General features: G+C 45.9%; 2 protein-coding genes across 4 annotated transcripts in view; both read right to left on the reverse strand.

The window, feature by feature from the left end:
* Window positions 1-7,028, reverse strand: part of CKAP5 (cytoskeleton associated protein 5) — a 55,293-nt gene extending 48,265 nt beyond the window's left edge. For 2 of the 3 annotated variants that reach the window (XM_086749519.1, XM_086749517.1), the window contains exon 1: window positions 6,014-7,027. The gene's annotated coding sequence lies outside the window, so the exon portion shown is untranslated. Of the gene's footprint in view, window positions 1-6,013 lie in introns of all 3 variants that reach the window. The other variant, XM_086749518.1, reaches the window with a different exon arrangement.
* A 364-nt stretch (window positions 7,029-7,392) lies between these two features.
* Window positions 7,393-24,260, reverse strand: part of LRP4 (LDL receptor related protein 4) — an 83,107-nt gene continuing 66,239 nt past the window's right edge. Inside the window, exons 20-38 of the mRNA XM_086749615.1 lie at window positions 23,595-23,796; window positions 23,080-23,269; window positions 22,697-22,828; window positions 21,851-21,991; window positions 21,015-21,101; window positions 20,630-20,801; window positions 20,385-20,547; window positions 19,921-20,146; window positions 18,207-18,510; window positions 17,658-17,876; window positions 17,214-17,348; window positions 16,877-16,985; window positions 16,408-16,552; window positions 15,777-15,890; window positions 15,352-15,475; window positions 13,976-14,043; window positions 13,259-13,346; window positions 12,604-12,745; window positions 7,393-10,801 (exon numbers count right to left, since the gene is read on the reverse strand). Coding sequence (XP_086605741.1) covers window positions 10,466-10,801; window positions 12,604-12,745; window positions 13,259-13,346; window positions 13,976-14,043; window positions 15,352-15,475; window positions 15,777-15,890; window positions 16,408-16,552; window positions 16,877-16,985; window positions 17,214-17,348; window positions 17,658-17,876; window positions 18,207-18,510; window positions 19,921-20,146; window positions 20,385-20,547; window positions 20,630-20,801; window positions 21,015-21,101; window positions 21,851-21,991; window positions 22,697-22,828; window positions 23,080-23,269; window positions 23,595-23,796 — 3,097 coding nt within the window. The 3' untranslated portion in view covers window positions 7,393-10,465. The remainder of the gene's footprint in view (window positions 10,802-12,603; window positions 12,746-13,258; window positions 13,347-13,975; window positions 14,044-15,351; window positions 15,476-15,776; window positions 15,891-16,407; window positions 16,553-16,876; window positions 16,986-17,213; window positions 17,349-17,657; window positions 17,877-18,206; window positions 18,511-19,920; window positions 20,147-20,384; window positions 20,548-20,629; window positions 20,802-21,014; window positions 21,102-21,850; window positions 21,992-22,696; window positions 22,829-23,079; window positions 23,270-23,594; window positions 23,797-24,260) is intronic.

Consider the following 24,260-nt stretch of genomic DNA (forward strand, 5'->3'; position numbering starts at 1 on the left):
CAGCAGCAAAAGCAAAAAATATTTACAAGGCAGCAGAAATTCAAGAATTGCAAATGTAAGGGTAAGAATTCCCCACTGAATATTAAAAAAAAAAATTAGGAAACAAATTTATCAAGACGTTAAGAGATTATGGGAAAGTGTCAATACATGGAAGTCTGGATTAACCACGCACTGCTCTGAGCAGTTCCTACTCAGCTTCTAAATAAATGCTTTCTCTGCTACAATTTTTGAAGGCTGAATAGCACCAGCTTTACAGCTTCATAGTATGGGGTACTGCTAAAGAAAATCCTTTCATTGTAAACATCCTGAAATGTGTTTGATTTTGAAGCATACATTTATCACCTATCACTATATTTTATTGTGAAATTTCAGCTTCCAGACTATTTTCTACAGAAAGTGGGCAATGGCAAACAAGGAAGCCATTTTATGCTAAACAAAACCAGATGTTTATGGACATTGATTGTTCACTTCACCCTACTCACTTCCACCTAACGAACATCACCATTGCACAAGAACAGCATCAAACATTTTGGTATTTTGAAAGCTTCTCAAAAACTACTCAAAAGAGTAAGTTCTGAGAAAGCAAGACAGGCCTTTCTAAAGGAAAAAAAAATGTTTGAAATAGGGCACATACTTGGAGAGGGTATAGTTGTATGTCACATTTCAGATGAAACTATACTTCCCAGTAGACAGTTCTCTGTCAGTGCAGCCCACAGTTTTCCTAGCAGAAAGAATTTGTATTAATGAATTTGTTTAATGGCAGTTTTGGGTCATAGTTGCTCTTTGGCTTGGAAAATATGAAGTTTTACTTTCTTAGAAGTTCAGCCCAGCATGTTTTCAGTATTTGCCAGCTAAACCTTCTCATTAGATACAACAAATTAGCTCAGAAAAAAGGTTGAAAAATTCAAGTAATCATAAAGTAGTTAAATTTTTATTTTAAACAACACCTAGACACACTAAGTGTTTGGAAGAGTACACAAATCTAAGAACTATAGCCTAATCAGTCAGTGAAATAAGGCCATTGTTTTAGTAAATTCCACATAATCAAAATGAAAATTGAAGTCCAGCTAACAATCGTGAACTACAGATACCTGCAAAACTAGCAAGAGTCAGAAGAAGTTTCAGTCAGACTGTAAACACGTTTTCCAGCTTCAGTCCACATATCTTTTGATGACAGAAAAAAGAAAGAGAGGTTAAAAACCCACAGAAGATAGTTTACTGCTTAGGCAATAAAGATTTCCTAGGATTTAAAGGCTGGCATTTTCAATTAAAAGATTAATTAGAAGTTGTGAGATACACAGACTCTTGATGAAAGGAAAGCAGGGCTTCAGAATAACAAAAAAGAAACAGGAGAAATGCATGCTAAAAAAGAATTGTTTTGCAGGTTGTGGAGTAGATGGTAGCTGAAAGAGGGTACTGCTTCAGCAGCAATGAAATGGCATTCAAGAATAAACAGCATTAAGTTCTGCTCTAACTCACATGTCCTAACTCTGCTCAGTGACATCTTAATAGCACAAATGGCAAGTGTTGGTAAGGGAGACAGCTACTTAATTTCTCTGTGAGAATATGTTTTAATACATGGCCTCTGAAAGTAACCAAGGCTGTCCTTTTCCATGCACCTAAAATAGAGAGACAATGCAAAATAAACTGACCTTCTGCTGCACCTAAGAGCAAAAGCTATTTCTTACTGCATGGCTAAGCCTGGAGCAAAGCCAGTCTTACAGAGCAGAGAGGGGCGAGAGGGAAAAGGGCAACCCACGGGCAAGTTTGCATGCACTGACATAATTCTAAGGGTGGCCAGCTGGAGTGAAAAATGTCAGCGAGGCCGTACTTATTAGCTGCAAATTCCTCCATCCCTCACGGTGTTTACAAAACTGAGACATGGAAAGGCTCATATGATGCTCTTTAAAAGGATGGCCTGAACTGCTGATGGAGAGCTCCCGCGCAGACATCACACCCCAGGACCGACCACCAGCTCCCTCCTCCAAGGGAAGCACCCCCAGCACAGCCCTCCCTCCCCTCCCACCCCCGCACCTTCCAGAAGGGCACCCCTCCACTCCTGCCCGCTCCCCTGCCCCAGATGTCGTCCTCCTCCCCCTCACGCCGCAGCCCGGAGAGGTTACCAGCTGCCGGTGCCGCCACGGAACGGGAATCTGGTACAGGCCGCGGTGGAACAGGCCGCTCGCCCGGCATTGTTTCTGCCCGCCGCCCCCGCCCGAGGGCCGGGCTGGACCGGGCCCCGCCAGCGCCGCCGCGCACCGCCCGCCTCCGCCGCGCCTCGCCGGACACTCACCCTGACAGCTCCGGGCCCGGCTCCGCGGCGACAGCGGGCGGGAAGCGGCGGGGCGGGCTGGGCCGGGCCAAACCCCTCCCCGCCGGCGGGCGGGGCTCGGGGCGCCGCGGCCGCACCTGGGCGGGGGAGCCGGACCGCGCCGGGGCCAGACAAAGGCGGGCAGGGCAGGGCAGCGCCGGGCTCCCGGCCCCGCCGCGCTCCCCCGCGGGAGCCCCGGGCACATCCCACCCCCCCTTCCCTCCCCCGCAGCGCCGCCGGTGCCGCCCGGCCCTGCGGCTGGGCAGGGGCCGCCGGAGCGCGGTGGCCGGGCAGGCCTGCTGTTCTTATGAGTCACAGCTCTGAACGCCCGTCCCCGTCAGAACAATTATCCTTGTAACTGAGGTAGCCGCGGTCATATTTGAGCATGGAGACGACATTACCCCAGGCCACCATCACGCAGCGATCCCTAACTGAAGAAGGGAGCAGCTCTGAAACCGGACAGGAGGAACAAGGCCTGCCGTGAAGAACAGGAAACGCAATACCTTCACCTTCATACCAAAGGAGGTATGAATTAATAGCCCGGCACCATACCATCGTTGCATTTTACGTTCTGCTGCAAGATGTGCAATGACAGTGCTCCGGCACAGCTGATCCATCAGCAATCTCTCTAGCCCATCGCCTGACATTTTGAGATGTCTTTTCTACAGTGACAATAGCAACCGAAGAAGCTCATATGGTGGAAACCAGGTGTCAATAGCTTCCTCCTGAGAAAAGCATCAAGCCATATGATGCAAGGCTGTGTTTCTTCAGACATCTTTTTAGCTAGCTGAAGAAAGAAACCTCTTCTAGGCACTGCAGCACCAGCCACGCTCCCCACCGAATAATTGTCCAGGTTACTTTTTCTACCATCTCAACCCTCCCCTCCACACCAGGGAGGCATGAACATGCACAACAGCTTCTGCTTTTCAGTGTTTTGACATTCACAGCAACCAAGCTGTCACAGAGACAACCCCAAACGACACGCAGCTGCTCAGGTCAAGAGACTCTTTATTCAATCAAACCACAACAACATTGCTAAACACAAGGGCACAAGGCTTTCCCATGTCACACTTCAGAATCCCTGTACGATGAACCACTGATGAACAGTCTGCAATAAAGCATCAGCAACAGCAGCAACACCATATTACTCTTGGACTATGCTGTCTTGATACCAACCATTACGTTACACATGCAAACGGCTTTAATGCCATCCTACTCTGGCAGAGACTTCACAAACCATTTACATTAAATAGTTTACAAACAAATTAGCAATACAAGTTTATACATTTCTTTTAAAAACCAGAAAAGGACATCTGACCAGTACCATGGAACAGAGGCGAGCTAGGAGGGAGGGTGGCGGTGGTGGGAGGACGGGTCAGATGATCACTGACCATGATTTTGAAAATCCTACTCAGACAGGTTACGAGTATTTACATTCAAGAGTCCTTCCAGTCATACATCCTACACAACAAAATCTTAAAAATTAGAGTCAAGATTGAGAGACAGTTACCTCTACTCCACAAAACATTCAGAGCAGTTCTAATTGTACATACTGTTCAAGATGCTCATAAGTGATCTGTAAGGAGTGAACAGAGGTATTACAGTTTGCAGATGACACAATCAGGGTAGCAAGAAGGAAAAAAAAAATTTGACTGAAAGACCTAAAACACACCAAGTGAATTTCAGCTGTAAATTTATCACCTAACACACCCAGTGATGCAGAAGAGAGAAACAACTTTTAACATTACACTGGAAGTCAGGTTTGCTGAACTGACTATGAAATGGGAACAGGACCGTACTGATTTAACAGACATCGGTACGAGATTATCAGCTCCAGCGTGGCAAAGCAGGTTTTCAGAAACACAGGCCCAGGTTACATAACTGGTCCCTATCAGGGAAAGGACAAGAGCCAGCGTGGAAGTTAAGTGCCATCAGATACAAGTCACACACGTACAAGAATCAGGAATCATGTTCCATTACCACACATTCACTTTTTTAATATTAGAATATCGAATGAGAAGTCTTGCATCAGTACAGATGTAAAGCAGTCTGACTAATTTCCAATGCTTCTGAGATCCAAGTCTCATTTATTTCTATGCAGGTATCACAAATATTTTTTCTACAGCAAGTCCCCTAATTAATGTTCCCAACTTTGTATTTTTGAGAATCACCTTCAATACATCTGCCACAATTTGTTTAGAACCAGTTCATTGTACATGAAGGCCATTTTGCATGGATTCTGCTTTGACACATCACACTCGATCTTGCTTTAAAAGTTCAACCCTATTACAACTCTTGAAGTGGGGGGGGGAAGCATCTCTAAGTTTTTATGATTAGCCTTTTAGAATACTTCAATATTTCAAACTCTCAGTATTTGGAAATATGCATCTTTACAGTTTCAAACTAGCAGATGTGCTCACTGGAAGTCTATAGCAATACTAAAGCATACAGAAGTAATAAATAAGGAAAGCCTCTCACAGCTGGCAGCCCAGCATCCTGAAAACTACTCATCCCTTTCTCATCTGCAGACAGCAACTTCAACAGCACTGCAGTTTAGCAATAGTATAGGAAGATGTAACACTAAACACAAAATAATAAATCAGCAAAAGAGAAAAATGCAGCATAACTGAATAGCTGATACACACCAAACACAAATCAGTTACAAAGTTACAGCACATCAGTTTATGATTTTTTTTTTTAATTTTTAGAAAAGAGACCACGTCAGCTTAAGATGCACAGAAGTTTTGTTCCTCAGCCTCTGCTACACACACTTTGGGTATCTCACTGATAGGGTTCCAAATTCAGGAAGAAAACCCCATACACGCCAACCTAAAAGCTACTATCTTAAGAAGGATCACAAGACTCTGATTCAGAAACAGAGTCAAATGAAATAGAAAGGGGCGGGGGGACGATGGCACCCACGTTCCTGTCCAGACCCTCTTCACACACACTAGAGAAGATTCAACGGGAAGCAAAGCACCTCCTGGTGAGGGACCCTGGAGATCCAAGACTAACACCTGCGCCCAACAGCAGAGCTGTAGAAATGGAGATGAGCTCACGCCTTTCGCTTCAAAATCGGAATCCCCTCAGGGAACATTTTCCCTAAGTCATTTTAGAGGAGAAACCAATCCCGCACGCAGCCTCCCGAAACGCACGCTCAGGGCACAGAAGACGCCAGGCCCGACGAGGGGCGTCAGGAAGGGGCCGAGCTCGGCTTCCTCACCGGCTCCGGGCCCACTCAGCTGGCCGCCTCCCAGGCAAAGCCCCAGCAGCTCCCAGCCGCGCCCGGGCCCACAGCGATGACACGAAGTCGACCGCGGCAGAGCAGCCCGAGCTGCGGCTCCCTGCAGGCCCCGAGACCCCCCCCCGCCCTGCAGGCGGCCTAGGCGAGCGGCGCCCCTTAAGCTTCTACAGCGCGGCGCGGTGCTAGGCCGCGGCCTCTCACCGTTACCGGTCGCAGCGCCCGCCCCCCTCGCAGCCACAGGAACGGCTTCAGGCGAAGACCGCGAATGCGGGCGACTCCCGTAGAGAGGTGTCAGCGCCGCTCGGGACCGCGCCTCCGCCCAGTCCCCAGGAGAGGCGGGAGAGGCTGAGGCCCAGCGCCGGAGGGAGGCCTACCCCGCCTTCCCGCGGGCCCGAGGAGCCGCAGCAGAGCGGAGGAAGGGATAGAGCCCCCACCGAAAAAGAGACAGCGACTCTCACCTGGGCCCCGGCGGGTCGGGCGCGGCGAGTGTCCGGCCGCTCCTCGGCGGGGTTTGAAATCACTAACACCGCCCGCACCTCCCAGTGTCCTCACTGCCCATTGGCCGGCGCCGGCCCCACCCACGCCCGCACCCGCTCATTTTATTGGTCCGTTTGAATCCGGCAGCTACGACGCGTGCTCCGCGCTCTCCTGAGGCGCCCGCTGCTAGGCCGCGCTGGGCGCTACCGGTACCGGGGGTCTGCCCAGGCCGCGGGGAGAGCGCACCGCGACGGGAGCGGCCTCTGGCAGCACCGTCCCGGCCCCCGCGGCCTGGCCCACTCCGGCTCGATGACCACCGAGGCGTGCCGGAGGAGGAGGCCGCTACGCCTGGCGCCGGTGGCAGCCGCGCTGGGCCGCTGAACCTGCCGCCTTTCGCTGTGGGCTGAGGCAGCTCCGAGCTGGCTGCGCTCGGCTTTCGGGAACGTCCCGTTACAGGAGAAGGGGCCTTCTCTTCTCTAGCGTCTTCAATGCGAGCACTGAGTGTGCCAGCAGTAGCTGTGTGGAGTTGGAGTACAGCGCGTTTACCATCCTTTGTTTCTTCGCTTCAGCTGAAGCAAGCGCAGTTCTTAGGGGTAAGCAGAAGAGAAGACAAGGGACAGGAAGGTGCCATGGGCACAGCTGCAATTCATCTTACACTGTCATCACTCCCCCTCACACTGTGTAAGCCTCACAGATTTTTTTTTTTTTTTTTAAAGTGAGGTGATTATATTTTTTTTACATGACCTCAGTGAAATAATTCTGCACTGTGCTTCAGCTGTGAAATAAGCAGGAATAAAGCAAAAATGTTTTGGAGGTTTTTGGCACTTCTTTCCCCAGAAAGGGAGAGAATGGGGTATGAGATTAGCACCAGTACTGCAGTGTCAGCTATTACTGAATGTTTCATTTTCAGCCTTTTGCACCGTTTAAACTGTTACCAAAAAATGCCACAGAATATTGAATAAAACCCCGTACAGACAAGAAAACCACCTCTTTTTCACTTATTTTCCACTAGACAGAGGCTTGAGCCTGCTGTAGTCCTAGTCCTTAAAAAAGAGGAACATCCTCTTCTGCTGTTGCCATGTTAAAATGGTAATAAAAAGGGAAAAACAGCAAGGTGGGGGCAGAGTGAGAGGTATTATGTGTGTGCAGGAATTTGTAAAACTGTGTGAGTGTGTAAATTTGGCCCTTGATTCAAAGCTGTAGTGGCAGAAGCAGCATGTGTTACAATCAGATTACCAAGAACCCAGATCCATTCCTACCTTCTTGCTCCTCTCAAATGAAGCAAAGTTGAGGTCTGGGAGCTCCTCTTTCAAAGGAGTCCAAGTAACATGCAGGATTCACAACCACAAGCCAGACAGAGTGGTTAAGAAAAGCTAAATTTATATTAAATTATAAACCCCTAAAATACTGAACACAGTGGTTAAATAACTCCAGAAAGTCCAATGTCTCCAGTGAGTAACGTTAAAACCATTACACAGGAACACACGGAAATCACTGACGTTAGCTCGGGACAGACAGGAGAGAGGTTTGCTTTTTACATAGTAAATCAGTGCTCAAGAGATCATCCTCCAGTGGCCTTTCTACATTCTTAACACCCTAAGTGCAATGAGGGTCTTCCCCAGAACGGGGAACCTTGATGCAGCCCCCAGGCAGCATCTCACTGGGGCTGTCTCTAGGAAAAAGAAACCAATTTCTGCCCACCTCACTGCTAGAGGAGAGGCCGTGGGACATTTTGTTGCTCCTTTTCACCACAATCATTTGAGGAAGAGAGCAGAGAGCAGTTCTGAATGTTTGTTAGGCTGCAGTATGTAGGGTCCCTCCTGAGAAGCAGCAGAGAATTTTTATCAAGGTGGAGATTGCAAGCACCACGAGTTGTTGAAAAGACTGACTGGGTTTTCCTTTCTATTCTGCACTTGCGACTTGGACAGGGATTATTTTGGCAGGCTGACTGAACCTCAAGTGACAGGTCTGGGCAGATGTTTCCCTTCACCCCTGTCCCAGCACAGGATTTTGGTGCACACTCACATAAGTGATTGGGGAAAAAAACCAAACCAAACCAAACCAAACAAACAAAACCACCCCCCCCCCCCGACTACAAAACAAACCCCGAAACCCAAAGAAACCCTGCTCTCCTAGAAGTCAGGGCCTTCTTCCCCTATCCACCCACCCCCAGCTCTGATGCCGCTGCCCCTACAGGTGGTTTCTGTTCAAATCTGTTCTCTTTCCTATGCTTGAGTCCTCCGGTGTCATCCCTGCAGGAGGCAGCTTAGACAGGCAGGGTCCATGTCAATGATACGCCCTCCTTTCTCAGTTCTCAGCTGGGTCCACGCCTCAATCCAAAAGTGCCTCTGCCCAACAAAAACAATGCTTCCCAGGCTGGAGTCAATCAAATAAATAATTAAATAAAAATCTAATTTAAAAAAAAAATTAAAAATTAAAAAACCATCCCCCTGGGAGTAGGGAAGAGTCCCACATTAACACAGTGAAATTTCCAAGCCTTAGCTCCAGTTCATTTTCCACAGGAATATACACCAGTCAGCCCAATGGTGCCGTTACAGACAGAGGTTCAAGCCACCTACCCAGGTCAAAGTGGCAACTTTCCCCTTTCTGCAAAGCTGCCTCTGCTCTTAAAAGCACAGCCGACCCGCTGGCAACTGTCATGTTTTTCAGGGGTAGCAGGACTGTTAGTATATGAACAAGGTTAGAGCAGAGTAGGACGGATTTTCCTTTTGGTGGCTTTTTTTTTTTAACTAGCTGGAAAAATATCACATATGAGATGCACCCTCTGCACACCTCTATGCCATACTCTTAGTGTATTCTTTGCTCTCTTTACACCACAGATGGGAATGTACTTGACCTCTTCCCAGGAGATAAAGAGGTTACAGAGTTTGCCATGAGAAATTCTTCACTGGAAAGTTCTGCTTCCAAGTATCTGTCTTAACACTTAATATTTTACCATGATGGTATCCATATGACTTGAGGGGTCAATATAAATCTTATTTTTGAAGAAACATCAAGAGATATTTTGTCTCTCTCTTTTTTCCCTCTGAACAAATAGTTGACAAGAGAAGTCAAGAGAATATGAAGAATATGGGAGCATGCAAGCCCTAGCTCCTCCAGATGCTGCTGGGGTGTAACTGCAAGGGTAGGATTACACCCCTGGAGGGAAAAGGCCTTGGAGGCCAGAGAACAACTAAAGCTCATGCAGCTGATGGGAAAAATGACTTTGCAAGGAGAGCTGTTTAGTGGTAATAGAAGAACTTTAAGTGCAATTCTATCTGATAAACAACTATTTAAAAATGGCCCTTACAGCTCCACGATTATTGTCTCCTATTCTAGGTCAAATGGGCTGAGCCTAGTAATAAAGCAGTTCCTAACTGAGCGTTCCCACGAGAATGACTTGACCTAGGAATTCTCTCTTTTCCCTCATTACAGTAATCAAAGGTCCTAAAGGCCAAGAGAATTGGGATCTTGCAAAATCAGGACTGGTGGGGACTTAGCAAATTTTCTTTTTCTTTTTTTTTTTGTATGTCAGTTATGCAAAGACAAGAGTAAAATGTAGGTCTTGCTGAGATCAATTTCCTCCCATTAGCTCTGGAGAGCTAAGAACAATACCAATCTCTTCTTTCCTCAAGTACAACACTCTGACTCCAGTACTCACAAGGAGCAGTTCTGAAAGCGCCATTTGCTGACTCTTGTTTTTCCAGAGTAGAAACATGTTTTAACAGGAAAGAGAACAGGAGCAGTGTCCACTGCCAGCAACAGACACAGTGCTCTGATTTGAGCATTCCTTAAAGTTTTTACTAGCAGATGGGAAAGTAAGCAGTGATCCTCTCATGAAGCGAATCATGGCAAGTGTGGTTACCCTCTTTATGCCCTTGAAAGGTGACCCTGATGCTGTGTCAGCATCCCCTTGAGCCCCAAAATATACCCCATCTATTCCAAGACCTCTCTCAAGTCAGCGACCCCTCAACACAGTCTCAAAGTGCGCTGCTAGTGCTGGAATGACTAGGGGAACTTCTGTGACCAGGAGCTAGTAATGAGGCAGCTCTGCTCTCTTCATGGGCATCAACCATGAGCTGGGTGGCACTGGACTTGCAGGGTGCCAGAGAACACAGAATCTGAATCAGATTCAGGCCAGAGGAGTCACTGCAAAAGTTAACGTGACAGCTTCCAGGAAAAAGGAACATATAAATAAACCACAGACAGTGAAAATGAGCCAAAAGGGTCTCTGGGTTCCAACCCACCATCCTCCCTCTCCAATCACAACAGCACAGCTGCCCAAGCTCCTTGCTGAAAGGCTGTCACAGTCTCTGGGCCTCTCGCAAGAGGCTGGTTTCTGTGCCCTTCCTTGCCTGGCAGGCAGAGTCCTGTCTTTTTTGTGCAGAGCAGAGACTAGGGAGGGTACGAGCATTTCCAAAGTCCCATGTACTTTAGACCTCGCTCTCCGTGGAGGGCTTGCGTTGATGTTTCCAGCCTGTGTCTGGGAGTGAGCCACGCCGCTCAGGAGTGGCTGCTGCTATGTTAACACTGCTGCATTCAGACTGTTCTTCCTGTAGCAGCTGCTCAGTCTCGGTGTCATCCAGTGAACCAGAACTAGCCTGGATAGAGACCGTGTCTGTTTTCATGCAGACGTGGTCCCGGAGAATCCCTCCTCGGGAGCTCCGAATCTGCTTAAGGTCATCCCACTTGGAATCATCACTGGACAAGAGGCATATCCCCTCCACAATCTTGATCTTCTCCTTGGTGTAGCTGTGGTCAGGACCAGCCTACGGAGCAGACAGATGAATTTAAAAAAACAATACATCTGTGGAAAAATATGGCAAAGAGCAAAGCAGAGCTGGAATGTAGACAGTGAAGCAGACAAAAGGCTGGATCTCCATGTAAACAGCCACTGGCTTTGACTGTCACAATGGCAGATCCCATTCTAAGTTTCCCTTCAGTTCTTCACCACCCCTAGATAATCCTCCCTGTAAGAGCTCTCATTCCAAACTCCAGGAGCCTTCAAATCATGGAAGAGGAATGAGGATGAGCTGGCTCTTCTAATTCAACTATATATATATATTCCCTGACAGCAGGGAGCAAGAACAACATTGAGCCTAAAAAGGAAGGGGGGAAAAAAAAAACACCACCAAAATGGGAAGCAGTAAGAGCCAGAAGATTTTATGGTAAAAAGTAGGCAGGGAATTGATTCTAGGTCTGCAATACCTTCCTCTCTGAGTCATTCTAAATTCGCCTTTCAGGAAAGCACAGCTGGAATACCACCGTTGAGTCCAAATCCCACAGTGATACAGGGGAAGGAGATTACAGGGAAACAACGGAAATGATCAGAGGCTAAAGGGACCACACTGAGATTAAAGTAGTGAAATCTGTCTAACTTGGCTTACTGACAAATAAAGAGCATTAGAACATCTGATCTATCCCTGAGGAGAAAGTAGAGGGAGGGCAGGGAAATATACATCTGGATGTATCTAGGAGAAGCAGAATTAAGAGTAAAGTAGAAAGGATTTAGATACCCAGATAAATAATCCTGGCTTATCCTTAGTAAATAAGGCTAAAATGGCAAGAAAGTTTGGGAAATCTATTGGATAGTACCTTTGAAAAACAAAGCCCAGGAAAACTCTCCTCTGCACAAGTCTTGCTGTGATCCCTGCTAGAGGAACTAGGTGATCTAACAGATTATCATAAATAGTCCTATGGAAATTATCTTTTTCAAATCTCACATACTGAGTATGAGTAGCCAAAGCCAAGACCAAAGGATCTGCCACGGGAAGTTACCTATTCTTTCTTGACAGACAGTAGAGCTGGTTTAAGGACATAAAAGCAGGGGAAAAAACAAGAAAGAGCAATTAGTATGGGACAGCGCTTGAGCCACGCAACAGAGCTTGAGTGAGGGAGGCAGGATCAAACACATACATAACATACACTAGTGATACCTGACGTGAGGATGTGGACGGAAATCAGAAGAGGGAAGATGAGAAGCTATCTGAGTGATAAGAAAGCTTCTGAGGAGAAAACAGAGGAGAAACTAAGTGCTGCAAGATATCATATTAAACCCTCTCCATCCTGTGGCATGCAGGGTGGACCTCTGCACGGCCTTAACAATGCTGCATTTAATAAGTGTTCCAGTTCTCTCTCTATCCCACCCCTTCCAGGCAGTGCACAGCCAGGAGCCACGTTCTTGTTACCAAATCTCTTCTGGCTGACTGGTTCCCCTGGTGACTGTCCAAAGCAACCTTGGTGCAACAGTCACTAACCAGGACTGTGTCCAGGGAAGACAATTCCCTTTGACACCTGTACTTTGAGGGCCAGCACCCAATGCAAATGAAATACAAGACACCGTGGGAGCAGGGAAGAAGCAGAGAGCTAAAGACAGGTCTAATTCACTACAGCACACTGGGGAAGAAGTGCTGCTGGTTTATCTCCATAGGAACCTGAGCAACTCACTGAAGATGTCCTCCTATGTCCTAGAAGTAAACAGTGACGAGTTGCAACGTTTTCACATACTAATGCCTGCAATACTCAAGAGCAGCTTGAGCTGGGCTCCCATATCCTTAGTAGCAGCTCTTACCTCTTTCTTATAGCACAACTGGTTGTACATGGTTGGTTTGGGAATCGCTTCAATCTTCACCTCCTGGGTAGATGTCCGATATGAGGGATTACTGTAGGTTAGGTTCCCCAAGCCAGAGTCCGTGAACTTGGACTTATTATGCCTAGAGGGACAGAGCTGTCAGAAGAGACACAGGGCCCTGCTGCCAGGATCCAAAGTTCCCGAGTGCTCAGCAAGTGTAAAGCTCCAGCAATCTTCACTGTCCCTCACAGAGAGAATGCTGGCTTCACCTGGCTCTTCAGCTACCAGTACCTTCACCAGCTACCAGTACCGCAAGGCACTGTCATGTAACCACAAAAGCTATACTGTCAGCTAACTGGTAAAGCTATCTAGCAGAAAGCACATGAGCTCACACATTTATTGAGATATTTCATATCTCACACCCTTGTCCATAACACATCAGCTCTTTGCAGAAATTTAGCCAACAAGGTTTCAAATAATAGAGTTGCATGCTCAGCCCTTCAAAGGCAAATAAAATAATCACACACTGCTTCCAATGGAGAACAAAGGGATTGTTAATGACAATGAAGACAGATGAAGTACTTTCAGGAGTTTTTTTCTCCTACAACCCTAGATTTTACTATTGTCCAAGAAGAGGGGGAAGAAGATCACTTACCGATATATAATTAAAGCAGCAATAAGCAGCAAAATAAACAAGATGCTGAGAAGACCTCCAATAATGTAGCTGACATGCAGTCCTTCTCCTGAAAATGAACAGCAAGGATAATTTATGCACTCTCCTTAACTTCCACTGGATAATACTGACCTCAGTGTAACGCCTAATACAGAGGTCTTCCACCATACAGAAGTATGTAAAGTAAAATGTCAGCACACCAAGGTTTAGCAGAGGGATTTTTTGGCTTCACATGAAACCAAACATATGATAATACTTCCTCCCACCCAGGCCCCAGCAAACCAAGGAGCATCAAGATCTTTGTAACGAGGTTGGATAAAGATGAGTTAGACCCCCTTGCTGACAGGTTACTCCTGCAGTGGGAAACAATTACCCTAGTCAACCACCTTCAACTAAACACAAAGGGGATGGTGAAGAACAGTATAATTCATGGGAAGAGCCCAGTGGATGAAGTATGGGATGAAAGAAAACAGAATTATTCTTCAGACCAAAGCATCATTTGGGAAACTCCCCACATAGGCTACTAAATGCGTATGACTGATGTTCATCCTTAGCTACACTTCGTTCTGCTCAGAGAGAATTTGAGTAATTCAAGTCTGAGTTTTAGAAATTTGAGTTTCAAGCACTACAGACTGGAGTGCCCCGGGCACATCTGGAGGAACAACCCTGGTGGAGAAGAGTTAAAGAAAAGGAACTCACCCATGGTTGCCAACACTGCCTCATTGGCATGGGTACACAAGCCTTGCCTAGCATCTTTGGCAGAGCAGCTGAATGACAGAAAGACAGTTACTGAAAGTAGTATCAACAGTATCAAAGGTATTAAAAGACAGGACGAGACAGGCTAGCACTGATTTCCCTTCTATTGCCAGTTCAACAACAGGAGCCTTCCTTTCTCCTCCTCAGTATGCCATATCCAGAAGAGAGAGGACCATACACACATATATGGGGTGTGTGTATGTATATATCAATTATAGGTCTGCAGTATCTTTGTATCTGGGGCATTCTAGATTCACCTCTCAGGTACACAAGTCCACACATATATCTATCCGTCAGAACACAAATTTCGGCATCAGTGCTGAAGCAAATATCGGAACATCCTAAAGTCTGCACAAAGATCTTTCTGTCCAACATATCATAGAATCATAGAATAGTTTGGGCTGAAAGGGACCTTTAAAGGTCATCTAGTCCAACCCCCCTGCAAGGAGCAGGGACATCTTCCATTAGATCAGGGTGCTCAGAGCCTCATCCAACCTGGCCTTGAATGTTTCCAGGGATGGGGCATCCACCACCTCTCTGGGCAACCTGTGCCAGTGTTCCATCACCCTCATTGTAAAAATTCTTTTCCTAATATCTAATCTGAATCTACCTCCCTCTATTTTAAAACCATTACCCCTAATCCTACTGCAACAGGGCCTACTGAAGAGTTTTTCTCTGTCTTTCCTGTAGGGTTTCTCTGTCTTTCCTGTAGGGAAAACTTCCAACAAAGTGGAAGTTTTGCCTTGTAAGTAACCCAGCCATGTATTATAGAATATACTTTGGGGGGGGGGGGGGGGGCGGGCAGAAGGAATAGCAGTTCTGCAGGAAATTATCAGAAAAAAAAAAAAGTCTCTTACTCCCTGCATTGTAATTTAAATGTCAGTGCTGCAAAGGTTCTGTTCTGCCCCAAACAAGCTACCCCTCTCCTCAGATGTCTGGGTCAGGTCTGAGATGGCTCAGTGAATTAAAGGAACAGACTTCCCCCTCCTCCTCTCAGAAGTTCTGAAAATTAGGAGTTCAAAGTCAGTCATATGAGTGACATGGCCTCAGGAGGATTTTTACACTTCAGCACGGCCAGCCTAGACACACTTTTCAATAGAACAGATGGAAAGATCTCTGCAGCTCTTTCTTGCGAGCTCAACAGTGTTCTGCGTTCTTTGTCAAAATTGTTTTCCCCATTATGAACATGAAGCTGGAATAGCCTCTTTTGGCTAGGGAGAGGTACATTTGCATGACTACAACCAGAGGAGGCTTGCATGTTGCACCTTGCACAAGCTGTAACCTTCGCATCCAAATTCCAAAAGAACAAGAGTACTTACTTTCCTTCCACTGCTTCCGGAGATGTGAGGGGTTTGGTTGTTGAGGTACCTACTCTGCCAGGTGGTGCCTGACTTCTCTCACTTACAGTGGTGGGCTCAGGACCAGGGGGCACCACACCAGGAACTAGAACAATAGAGAAAAATAAGCAGGACTCCAACTTTGTGGGGCAGACGAAAAAGTCTGCTATAAAGAGTTTCTGAAATGGCCTTTACGAGCAGCTTTCCCATCTCAAACCCAGTCTGTCAGCAGAAAGGACAGAAGAAGGCTTTATGACTCACAACCACCTTACTTTCAGTATACTGCTCTGCGTAAGTTTTTATACACTGGAGAGCTTCAGATGCTCTGGTTGCCACTGCCACTGGATAAGTATCGGTAGTGGCTCACTTATGGAAGATACTATGCAAGCGACACTCAGTAAACTCACTAGTAGAACAGGGTCGTCCATCTGGTTCATCTGGACACGCACAGACGAAGTCAGAAGCTCTGGCAAAGCAGAGGTGCGTGCAGCCTCCATTGTTCACTCCACAAGCATTAGTACCTGAAAGGAACAAGCAATTTTCTAAATACGTTGCAGCTGACCAGGTAGGAGCTCAGAGCAACAACCTTTTTTCCTGCTCAGACAGATACTTTCCTAGAAATCCAGCAAGTTACTACGCTCTGGCACACACCCTTCATTTGACTGCTAAGAAAGTGATGGCAATAGCCAGACACTGGTAGAATTAGGGCAGTCCTAAAAGGAAGGTACTGGAAATCATTAGATTGTTTTGTTGCCCAGTCAACAAAGCTGCACAGATTAAAAAACAAAAAGCTCACATTCTTCTGTTTTAACACAACGTCAGACATACAACACAGAAAGTGACATTTGCTAATCAAAGCTGTAACAGAACACTGTTAAGACATACTTGACTGAAATGCCACAGACAAAGAATGATGCATTAACAGTCTGAGTATAAGAAAGGATGCCAACCTCACTTGCCATCTACAGTAACAGAGTGGTTCCAGAGTTCTTTTTGTCTACAATTAGCACTTGCCTGAATTAAGGTCCTCCTATTTACCTGTCTGTCTCTGAGGGGAAACCACAATGATATCCATCAGTCCCTCAACATTGGCCAGGACTGTCTCTTTGTTCCGCCCAGAGTATTTGTCCACTCTCTGGATAGATTTTGTTTGCCAGTCAGTCCAGTATATCCACCTATCCTGCTGCTCAGGGAGACAGCAAAGAAAAATCACAGCCATTAGCATGTTTAGCCATGTAGACACAGGATACCCATAAAAACCACATCGCAGTGGCAGAAGGACCCAAACAAAGGCCTTTTCAACGCCTTCTCCATAAGAAGATGACTGTCTACACCCCACTGAGGAGTTCAGAGAAACTTCCTTTGTTAGCTCCTCAGAAGAGTTAAGTACTATCCTCCCAGCCATCTTGGTTTCCTCAGACTATTAAAATTTCCCTGTCCCCAGGCTCCACTGTCCAAACTCATCAACACACCAGGGAGAACAGTAGCAGCAGGAAAATAATCTTACCTGTGTCAGAGCAAAGGGATGAGACACTTGGCTGACCAACACTTGCCGCAGCTTCCCATTGAGATCACAACTCTCTATGCGATCAAGATGCGCATCCACCCAGTAAATCCTGGAGGAACAGGGAAAGAGGTGAGCTTCCATCCATACAATCTCTCTTTACTTTCTATTCATTCTCTAGCCAAGATGGATCAGAAAAAAAAAAAAAAAAACAAACCAAAAAAACAAACCCACACCCAACCCAAGCCCACAATGCTACTCCAATAAATCAAGCTAAGAAGGCTAAAAGATTCATTATATCCCTTAGCCCTGTGCAACTGTAAGAAAATCTGTCACTGACCTCCTGGTGTCATAATCCAAAGTCAAGCCATTGGGCCATCCTAGGTCAGTGTTAATGAGGATTTTACGTTCAGAGCCATCCAAGTTGGCACGTTCAATTTTAGCAATGTGACCCCAATCTGTCCAGAAGAGGTATCTGAAGAGATAAAAGGCAAGTGTAAGAAGAAAAGAACATTTCGTTTAGCCTAATGAAAGTTTTAGTTATGAATTAAACTGCCAGATTATTCAGGTTCAAAAAAGATCATGTGGTCTGTAACTTGCTTCTCCCAGCTATCTGCACAACCTTCAAATTCACTGTCTGCCTTATTACATCTGTTACTTACAGTCAGCCCCTTGCCGGTACCCTTGCAGATTCACATGGCACATCTCTTCTTCCTCCCACAACCTCCTCATCCAATCTGCCCCTGCACAGCCCTTCTCCCTGCCACCAATACTCCATACCTACCCCTTCTTGGGAAAGACAGCAATGGCTCGGGGCTCATCCAGGCTGTTATTTATCAGCACTTTCCTGGAGCTTCCATCCAGTCTAGCTACTTCTATGGTATTGCGTCCTGTGTCTGTCCAGTAGAGGTTCCTGGCAACCCAGTCCACTGCTAGGCCATCTGTAGTCTTCAGACCCTGACCAATAACAGTTTCCATGTTGCTGCCATTCAGATCAGACCTCCTGGATGGAAATCAATGACAAATGGCAGTGAGGAATAGGTAGCTCCCAGAAAGCCTTCACACCTCCATTCTCATCAACCACAGGGTCGCTTCATACTGCTACCTCCCTAATACCTTTTTCCCCATAGTCTCCAACAGGTTAAACACGCCTTAAGCATTTAGTTCAGTGATACATATGATGGTGTGTACCAAAGACAAGGTGTAAGCAGTGGTTTATTGACAGCATCTCAGTCTCCCCAACTTACTGGCACACTCCATAGCTCACTGTGACACAACCAGCAAAAGTAGCCAGGTGACTTGGGCACTGGCCAAGCAGATGACTGGCACCCACCTGATGACATCAAGAAATACATCTGTGTAGTAAATCTTGCCATCCACACTATCATAGTCCAGAGAAATGACGTTGTTCAGCTCGGGGACAGGTATGTGCACATCTGTGTGGTCACTGGTGTCCAGCGAGATACGACGGATGGAAGCACGGCTAGAGAAAAGCAGGTAGGTCTCTGGAGAAGAGTCACACGTCTGCTCATCTCTCTTCAACTGGATGCCAGTGGGGCAGGCACAGGAGAAGCCAGTGGGGTGAGGCAAGCAAAGGTGGGAGCAGCCACCATTACGAATTCTACATTTATTGAAGCCTTCAGAAATAGGGAAAGTATAGTTTAAGGATCAGGGTGGTCCCACAGACCAAAGCTTTATTTTAAAGGCTACATACATGCACAACTTGCTAACAGCTGAGTTCATCCTTACCATCCCAGCCTTGCTGGGGATCTACAGCTGTTCATACAGAGACTACCTCCTTCCCTTCCAAGATTCAGGGGGGTTATGGGCATGGTTGGGGCAAAGAGAACAGGAAGGCACAGAAGAATGGGGAGCATTAGGAGCAAAATCTTGATCTGCATTCCTTGATAATCATAGTTTTCCCATGGAAAAAGGAACAGCCAAATGCTGATAGATTTACACAACTGCAGTTTAACTTTATTATTGCTGCAAATGGTAACGCTGATGGAAAGATTCAGCCCTGTGGGGAAGCAATGCGACAGTTCACCAGAGGCCAGGCTGACAAAGAAGCTTCTGTTTCAACTTAGCTGCACACAGTAGCAAGTAAACAAAGGCATCAGAGAAGCCTGCTGAAAGTGCCTGACATATTAGGGTCATTTTAAAAAAAAAAAAAAAAAAAGTTGAAAAAATCAGCATATATTTATTAGGAGGGAATAAGCCCAGAAGACAGGTGCAGGGAGTGGGAAGAAGACAACGGAGATATGACGGCTAGAGATTTGGTTAGCTTTAAGTTATATTGTAAAGTTATACCGTCAAGAGCAAAGTTCTGTTAGTAACCACAGAAGAAGCAGCACAGAGTTTTCTGTAGAAGTATGTATTGGGGAAATTCCATGAAAACAAAGCCACAGCAAAAGCAACAACTCCCATTGAAGAGAAAGGAGGCAAGATGACATTGTATAGGATCCCCAAAGAGTAACATAAGGAATCTGACTCTGGCACAGAATAGTTTGAGAGCATGATATATTAAGAGCAACTAAAGAAACAGAGGTTTTGTAGAGCAAAGTGGTAGACAGGAAGGCAAAGCTTGCAATAGTTGGGAAAAAAAAAAAAAACCAACTAGAACTTGAAATAAAGTTTCAGCAGCTAGCTTAAGAGGAATTAGTACCTTCTGGAGTCAAAAAAGGGAAACTGTCAAATGCCAGTAAACTCTGCTGAAGTCTAATAGGGCATAACTCATTCAGTCCTTCTAAGAAAGTGGCTCTGATGTGTGTGAGAATGAGGTTGTCAGTGCAATCCAGTGAAGGAAATGGGACGAAGGGGGTCAAAAGGCATGCAGTAATAAAAAATAAAACAGACCTATGGAGCTGGGTAAACAGGGAGAAGTGCAAAAATACTTAAACAAGAGGGAAGAAAAGAAAAAGCTGATTTTTAAGAAGTTACTCTATCACTCACGATTTACACCAAAGGACTCTTTTCAATGATAGCCCTGAAGGGCTTCCCTAGTCACCACAGACACCCGCTGATTTGGGACCAGCCTAGCAACTCACCCAGAGGCCGTGCCCTATCAACAGCTTGAATGTCCATGAGGCCAGGCAGGTTTGCCCTCACCAAGATGACATTGGCACCAGTGTCCTTGTCAGCCCTGTGAATGCTGCGAGTTTGCCAGTCAGTCCAGTAGATGTAAGAGTCCAGCAAAGTGAGGCCATAGGGATGTTGCACTGGAGACAGCAGGGTGCGGCGGTTAGCACCATTGAGATCTGCAGCCTCAATACGCTGAAGAAAGAAGTAAACATCAGCCCCACACTCAAGACACTGTTCTCCTTGCTATCAACTACTATATTAAGTTGGAAACAGAGCCTAAGCAAGTGATGTTATTCAAGTCCACCCTCCCCATAGCCCATATGCTCAGAAAAGCTTATGTTCCCCCTGCCCTTTTGATAGCTTGCTCAAGAGCTTCAAAATAGTCTCCAGGCTACCAAAGACCAAATAACAAACAAGAACAGAATCAGACCTCAGTGTGTGCATCAGCCCAGAGCAGCTGGGACCCAGCCTTATCCACTGCCAGTCCATTAGGCCAGCCCAGGTTATTGCTGATCAACACTGCACGTCCCGAGCCATCCATTCCAGAGCGTTCTAGCTTGGCATTCTCACCCCAGTCCGTCCAGTACATATACCTAGGGAAAAGCCAGTAAGTATTATGGACATGAGGTCAGAAGTCCTGTTTTAACCTCTAGATAGCCTGCTGACAACACTAACCCCATCTCATGGTATAAAGCTATTGCCCGAGGGCTGTCCAGGTTCTGCCAGACCAAGACTTTCCTCATGGAGCCATCAAGGTTGCCCACTTCAATCCGGTTTGTTCCTGTATCTGTCCAATATATCTTCCTGCCAATAGCATCCACCGCCAGCCCATCTGTAGTCAACAGACCTGAGAAAACAGAAAGGTGTATCGGTCACTGTACATCCTCCCAGCTTAGTCAGGAACTCCTGGTATTCCCCTTGTGTACCTCATCAGGTAGTTGCTTTAGGCTTTGCTTGCCCTTCCTCCAAAAATCTAAAGGTTCTTCTACCAGGGTATGGAAAAATCTCTCTTTTCATGTTGCATGGAGGCAAGAGGCTCCCAGGCCAAAATTGCTCTTACCTGTAGTGACGATGTCCTCAAATTGTGAGCCATCAAGGGCAGCCCGGCTGATTTTCCGCAGTGTGCTGTCTGACCAGTAAACCTTTCCTGGATGGAAGAACAAAAAATAAAAATAATAATAAAACAAACAAACAAACTTACTTTTAAAAAGCTTACAATAAAACCAAACCAACACAAACTCCAACAACCAAAGAGCAAAATCCTTAAAAAACAGATTCAGGTCTCCGACTACCAGTGACACCATTTAAAATAGATCTGACTGCACAGGAATAACAGCAACACGAGACTACTGAGTTAGAGTGATAAAACAGCACAAATTATCTTGTTCCAATCCTCCACAAAATATGCAGGAGCACTGGCACTCTGACCTTTATACAAGGCCAGAGAACACATAACACATTATCAGCTAGTAGCATAGAGTCCCACATCTGATTTCTCAAAATGTCCTACAGAACAGCAATCAAATTATCTACCTGTGGGTTTACATTCAGCACAGCACCAGATCTTTATTATACATGAACAGCCAGAGTCTCAGGTCTACGGCTGTAAAAGGCTTCAGCAGGAGGAAAGCTTTCTTAAATACAAAACACACAGGAAGCTCAGTCAGTATAGCAGGCACATAGTAGGGGTTCTCTGCTTTCCTGTGAGGATATTCCTTTCCTGACTGGAAAGGAATATTTGCCGCACATATTAGGAAAAAAAAAAAAAAAAAAAAAAATCTACCCAGATTCACAAACTACAGCAAGATCTGCATCTGGGTCTTTACTTAAACATTTAGATATGAAGTCATTTATTGCCTTTCAACCAGACAATTGGATACATTAAGAAGTTCAGACCTTCAAGAGGATCTACTCCAATTGCAATGGTGTTCTTCATGGTGACATTGACTGAAACAACAACATCTGCAAAGTAGGGAATATCCAGAGAGACCATTCGGATGTCAGTCCTTCTGGCAAAAATCAGAAAGCTGGTCATTCCTGAAAAAAAAAGTTGAAAGTGAACACATATCAGTGAGGAACAAGTTCAGCCAACTGTAGGTATCATTTATTGAACACTCTGGAGATGACATCCACTTCAGTGGAAAAGGGGAAGCCTCAGGCAGATCGTGGCTTATGGTGAGTCTGGGTACAAAAGCTTTACTGACCGTTATTTAATGCTTCTTTACATCCGAGTCAAAAAGGAGCGCACTCACAGAAGAGTTACTTCTGCTAATATGTGTGGGAAATGGGAATTAGGAGTCAGGTTTTTTCCTGATAAGGAGAAAAAGTAGATGTACCATGGCGTGAAGCCGAGTGCCTTCCACAATCCTCAAAAAGAGAGTCCACAGGAGGAGTGTGTACAGACTTATTAAAGAATTTGGCACTTCATAGTTAAAAACAATCTACCTCAAGATTAAGGCAAAAGTATGGGGAAAAATGTGACATCTGGTTTAGCGCCCAACATAATTAAAAAAAAATAAAATATATATATACCAGTTATCAGTAAGTTTTTTCACAGTAATTGCTACTCAAATTGAATGTACAGGCATCCAATAGTTTTTTCAAAGTGTAGAGCAGGTAAGTACATAAATGAGTACATAAAAGTGAATTTTGTTCTCTAACAAGGCAAGAGCAAAGAGCAGCTGTGATACTTGTTAGTTAACGATACAAAACCGCAAAGAGGATCCTACAGAGAGGACTCACCAGGGGAGCAGGTCTTGCCATCAGATTGAAGGTTGATCCCAGTAGGGCAGGTACAGCTGTAACCTTTTGGAAGAGGTGCCAAAAGGCACAGGTGACTGCAGCCTCCATTGCTAACTTCACACGCTGTACGTACTACAGGAAAGAGGTGAGAAATCTGTAAGCTAGTAGCATAGGCACAAAAAAGAGGTGCAACAGCTATAGAAATGCATTCTAGAATGCCCTTAAATACCGAGCTGAGAGTTATTCTTATGCTCTCATACGCAATCCTGAGATTTAAGGCAGTGAGAGCTGACAGATAGGTCAGCTCCTTGCAGGAGAGCTGTGCCACACACCAGAGCCTGAGCAAGCTCTCAGCTCAGCGCGGCTTGGGGCGAGCTCTGTACCTGGTGGCCTGTGCCGGTGGAAAACATGAATATCCATAAGATTCTCCAGATTGTCCTGCAGCGTTTCCCGAGCCTGCCCAGTCCTTCTATCTGCGCTCTGGATGCTTTTGGCCTGCCAGTCTGTCCAGTAGATTCTCTCGCCATAAAGAGTAAGTCCAAAGGGGTGAGGCAGATTGCTCCCAATCAGCACCTGGTCAGATTACCCCCAGCCCCCCCAAAAAACATTACTAAGAAGTCACTAAGGAGAAGAGGCTTCCCTTGCCCCCTTCTCAACATCACAATGTACAGTCACAGCCAAAGGAGAGTGATAGGGCAATGTTAGCCCGCAAAAGGAGGTTCCCTCATACACAGTTTGTAACTGAAAGGGAGTTCTCTCCCAGTGAAAGCAGCTCAGTATTTCTTGATTTGGAGATTTCACTTTCAACTGGAAAGAGAGGCAGGGGCCATCAGCACTCTGTGCTCTAGGACTCACACGTCAGGCTCCCAGACCCCCTCCTCAAAGACGGCTTCCTTACCTTTCTGTTGCTTCCATCCAGACTGGCATACTCGATGGTCTTCATGCCTGCATCTGCCCAGTACAAGCGCTGTGACTCATACTCAATGGCCAAGCCATTAGGCCATGTCAGGTTGGAGGAAATTATCACCAAGCGGTTTGAGGCATCCATACCAGCACGTTCAATCTTTGGGCTGGCTCCCCAGTCAGTCCAGTACATGAACCTGTACACAAGCAGAGAAATGAATGCTCACACTCCTTCACTGCCACTACAGCCAGGCAGCATTACAGAGAAGCAAGAGAATCTGGTGCCTTCAGGCCCTAGTAGGAAGTAGATTTAGACTAACATTGTACTCATGTCCAGTCTTGGGTTCTTGTAATGTACCCAAGATCATACTCAGATTTATGTACCTTCTACTGCGCATGTGTTGGCTTAATTACAACATGGAACAAAAAGTTCAAGGTAACAGTTCAAGGTCTAAAAATTAAACAATTATTTACCAGTCTCCACCATTGGCCCTTTATACTCTTGCTGCAGTGGTCTTCCAGTAATCTACTCAAAAAAAGAATTGCACAGCTTTATGCAAGACCTTCTAAATGCTTCTAAAGCAATGGCTGGCAAGCTTATTCAGGTCCACACTATCCTCAGCTCCACACAGTCTTATGATTCAGAAGCAAAACCCATTAT

Source organism: Chlamydotis macqueenii, chromosome 5 (assembly GCF_036417535.1).
Source record: "Chlamydotis macqueenii isolate bChlMac1 chromosome 5, bChlMac1.mat, whole genome shotgun sequence".
NCBI lineage: Eukaryota > Metazoa > Chordata > Aves > Otidiformes > Otididae > Chlamydotis > Chlamydotis macqueenii.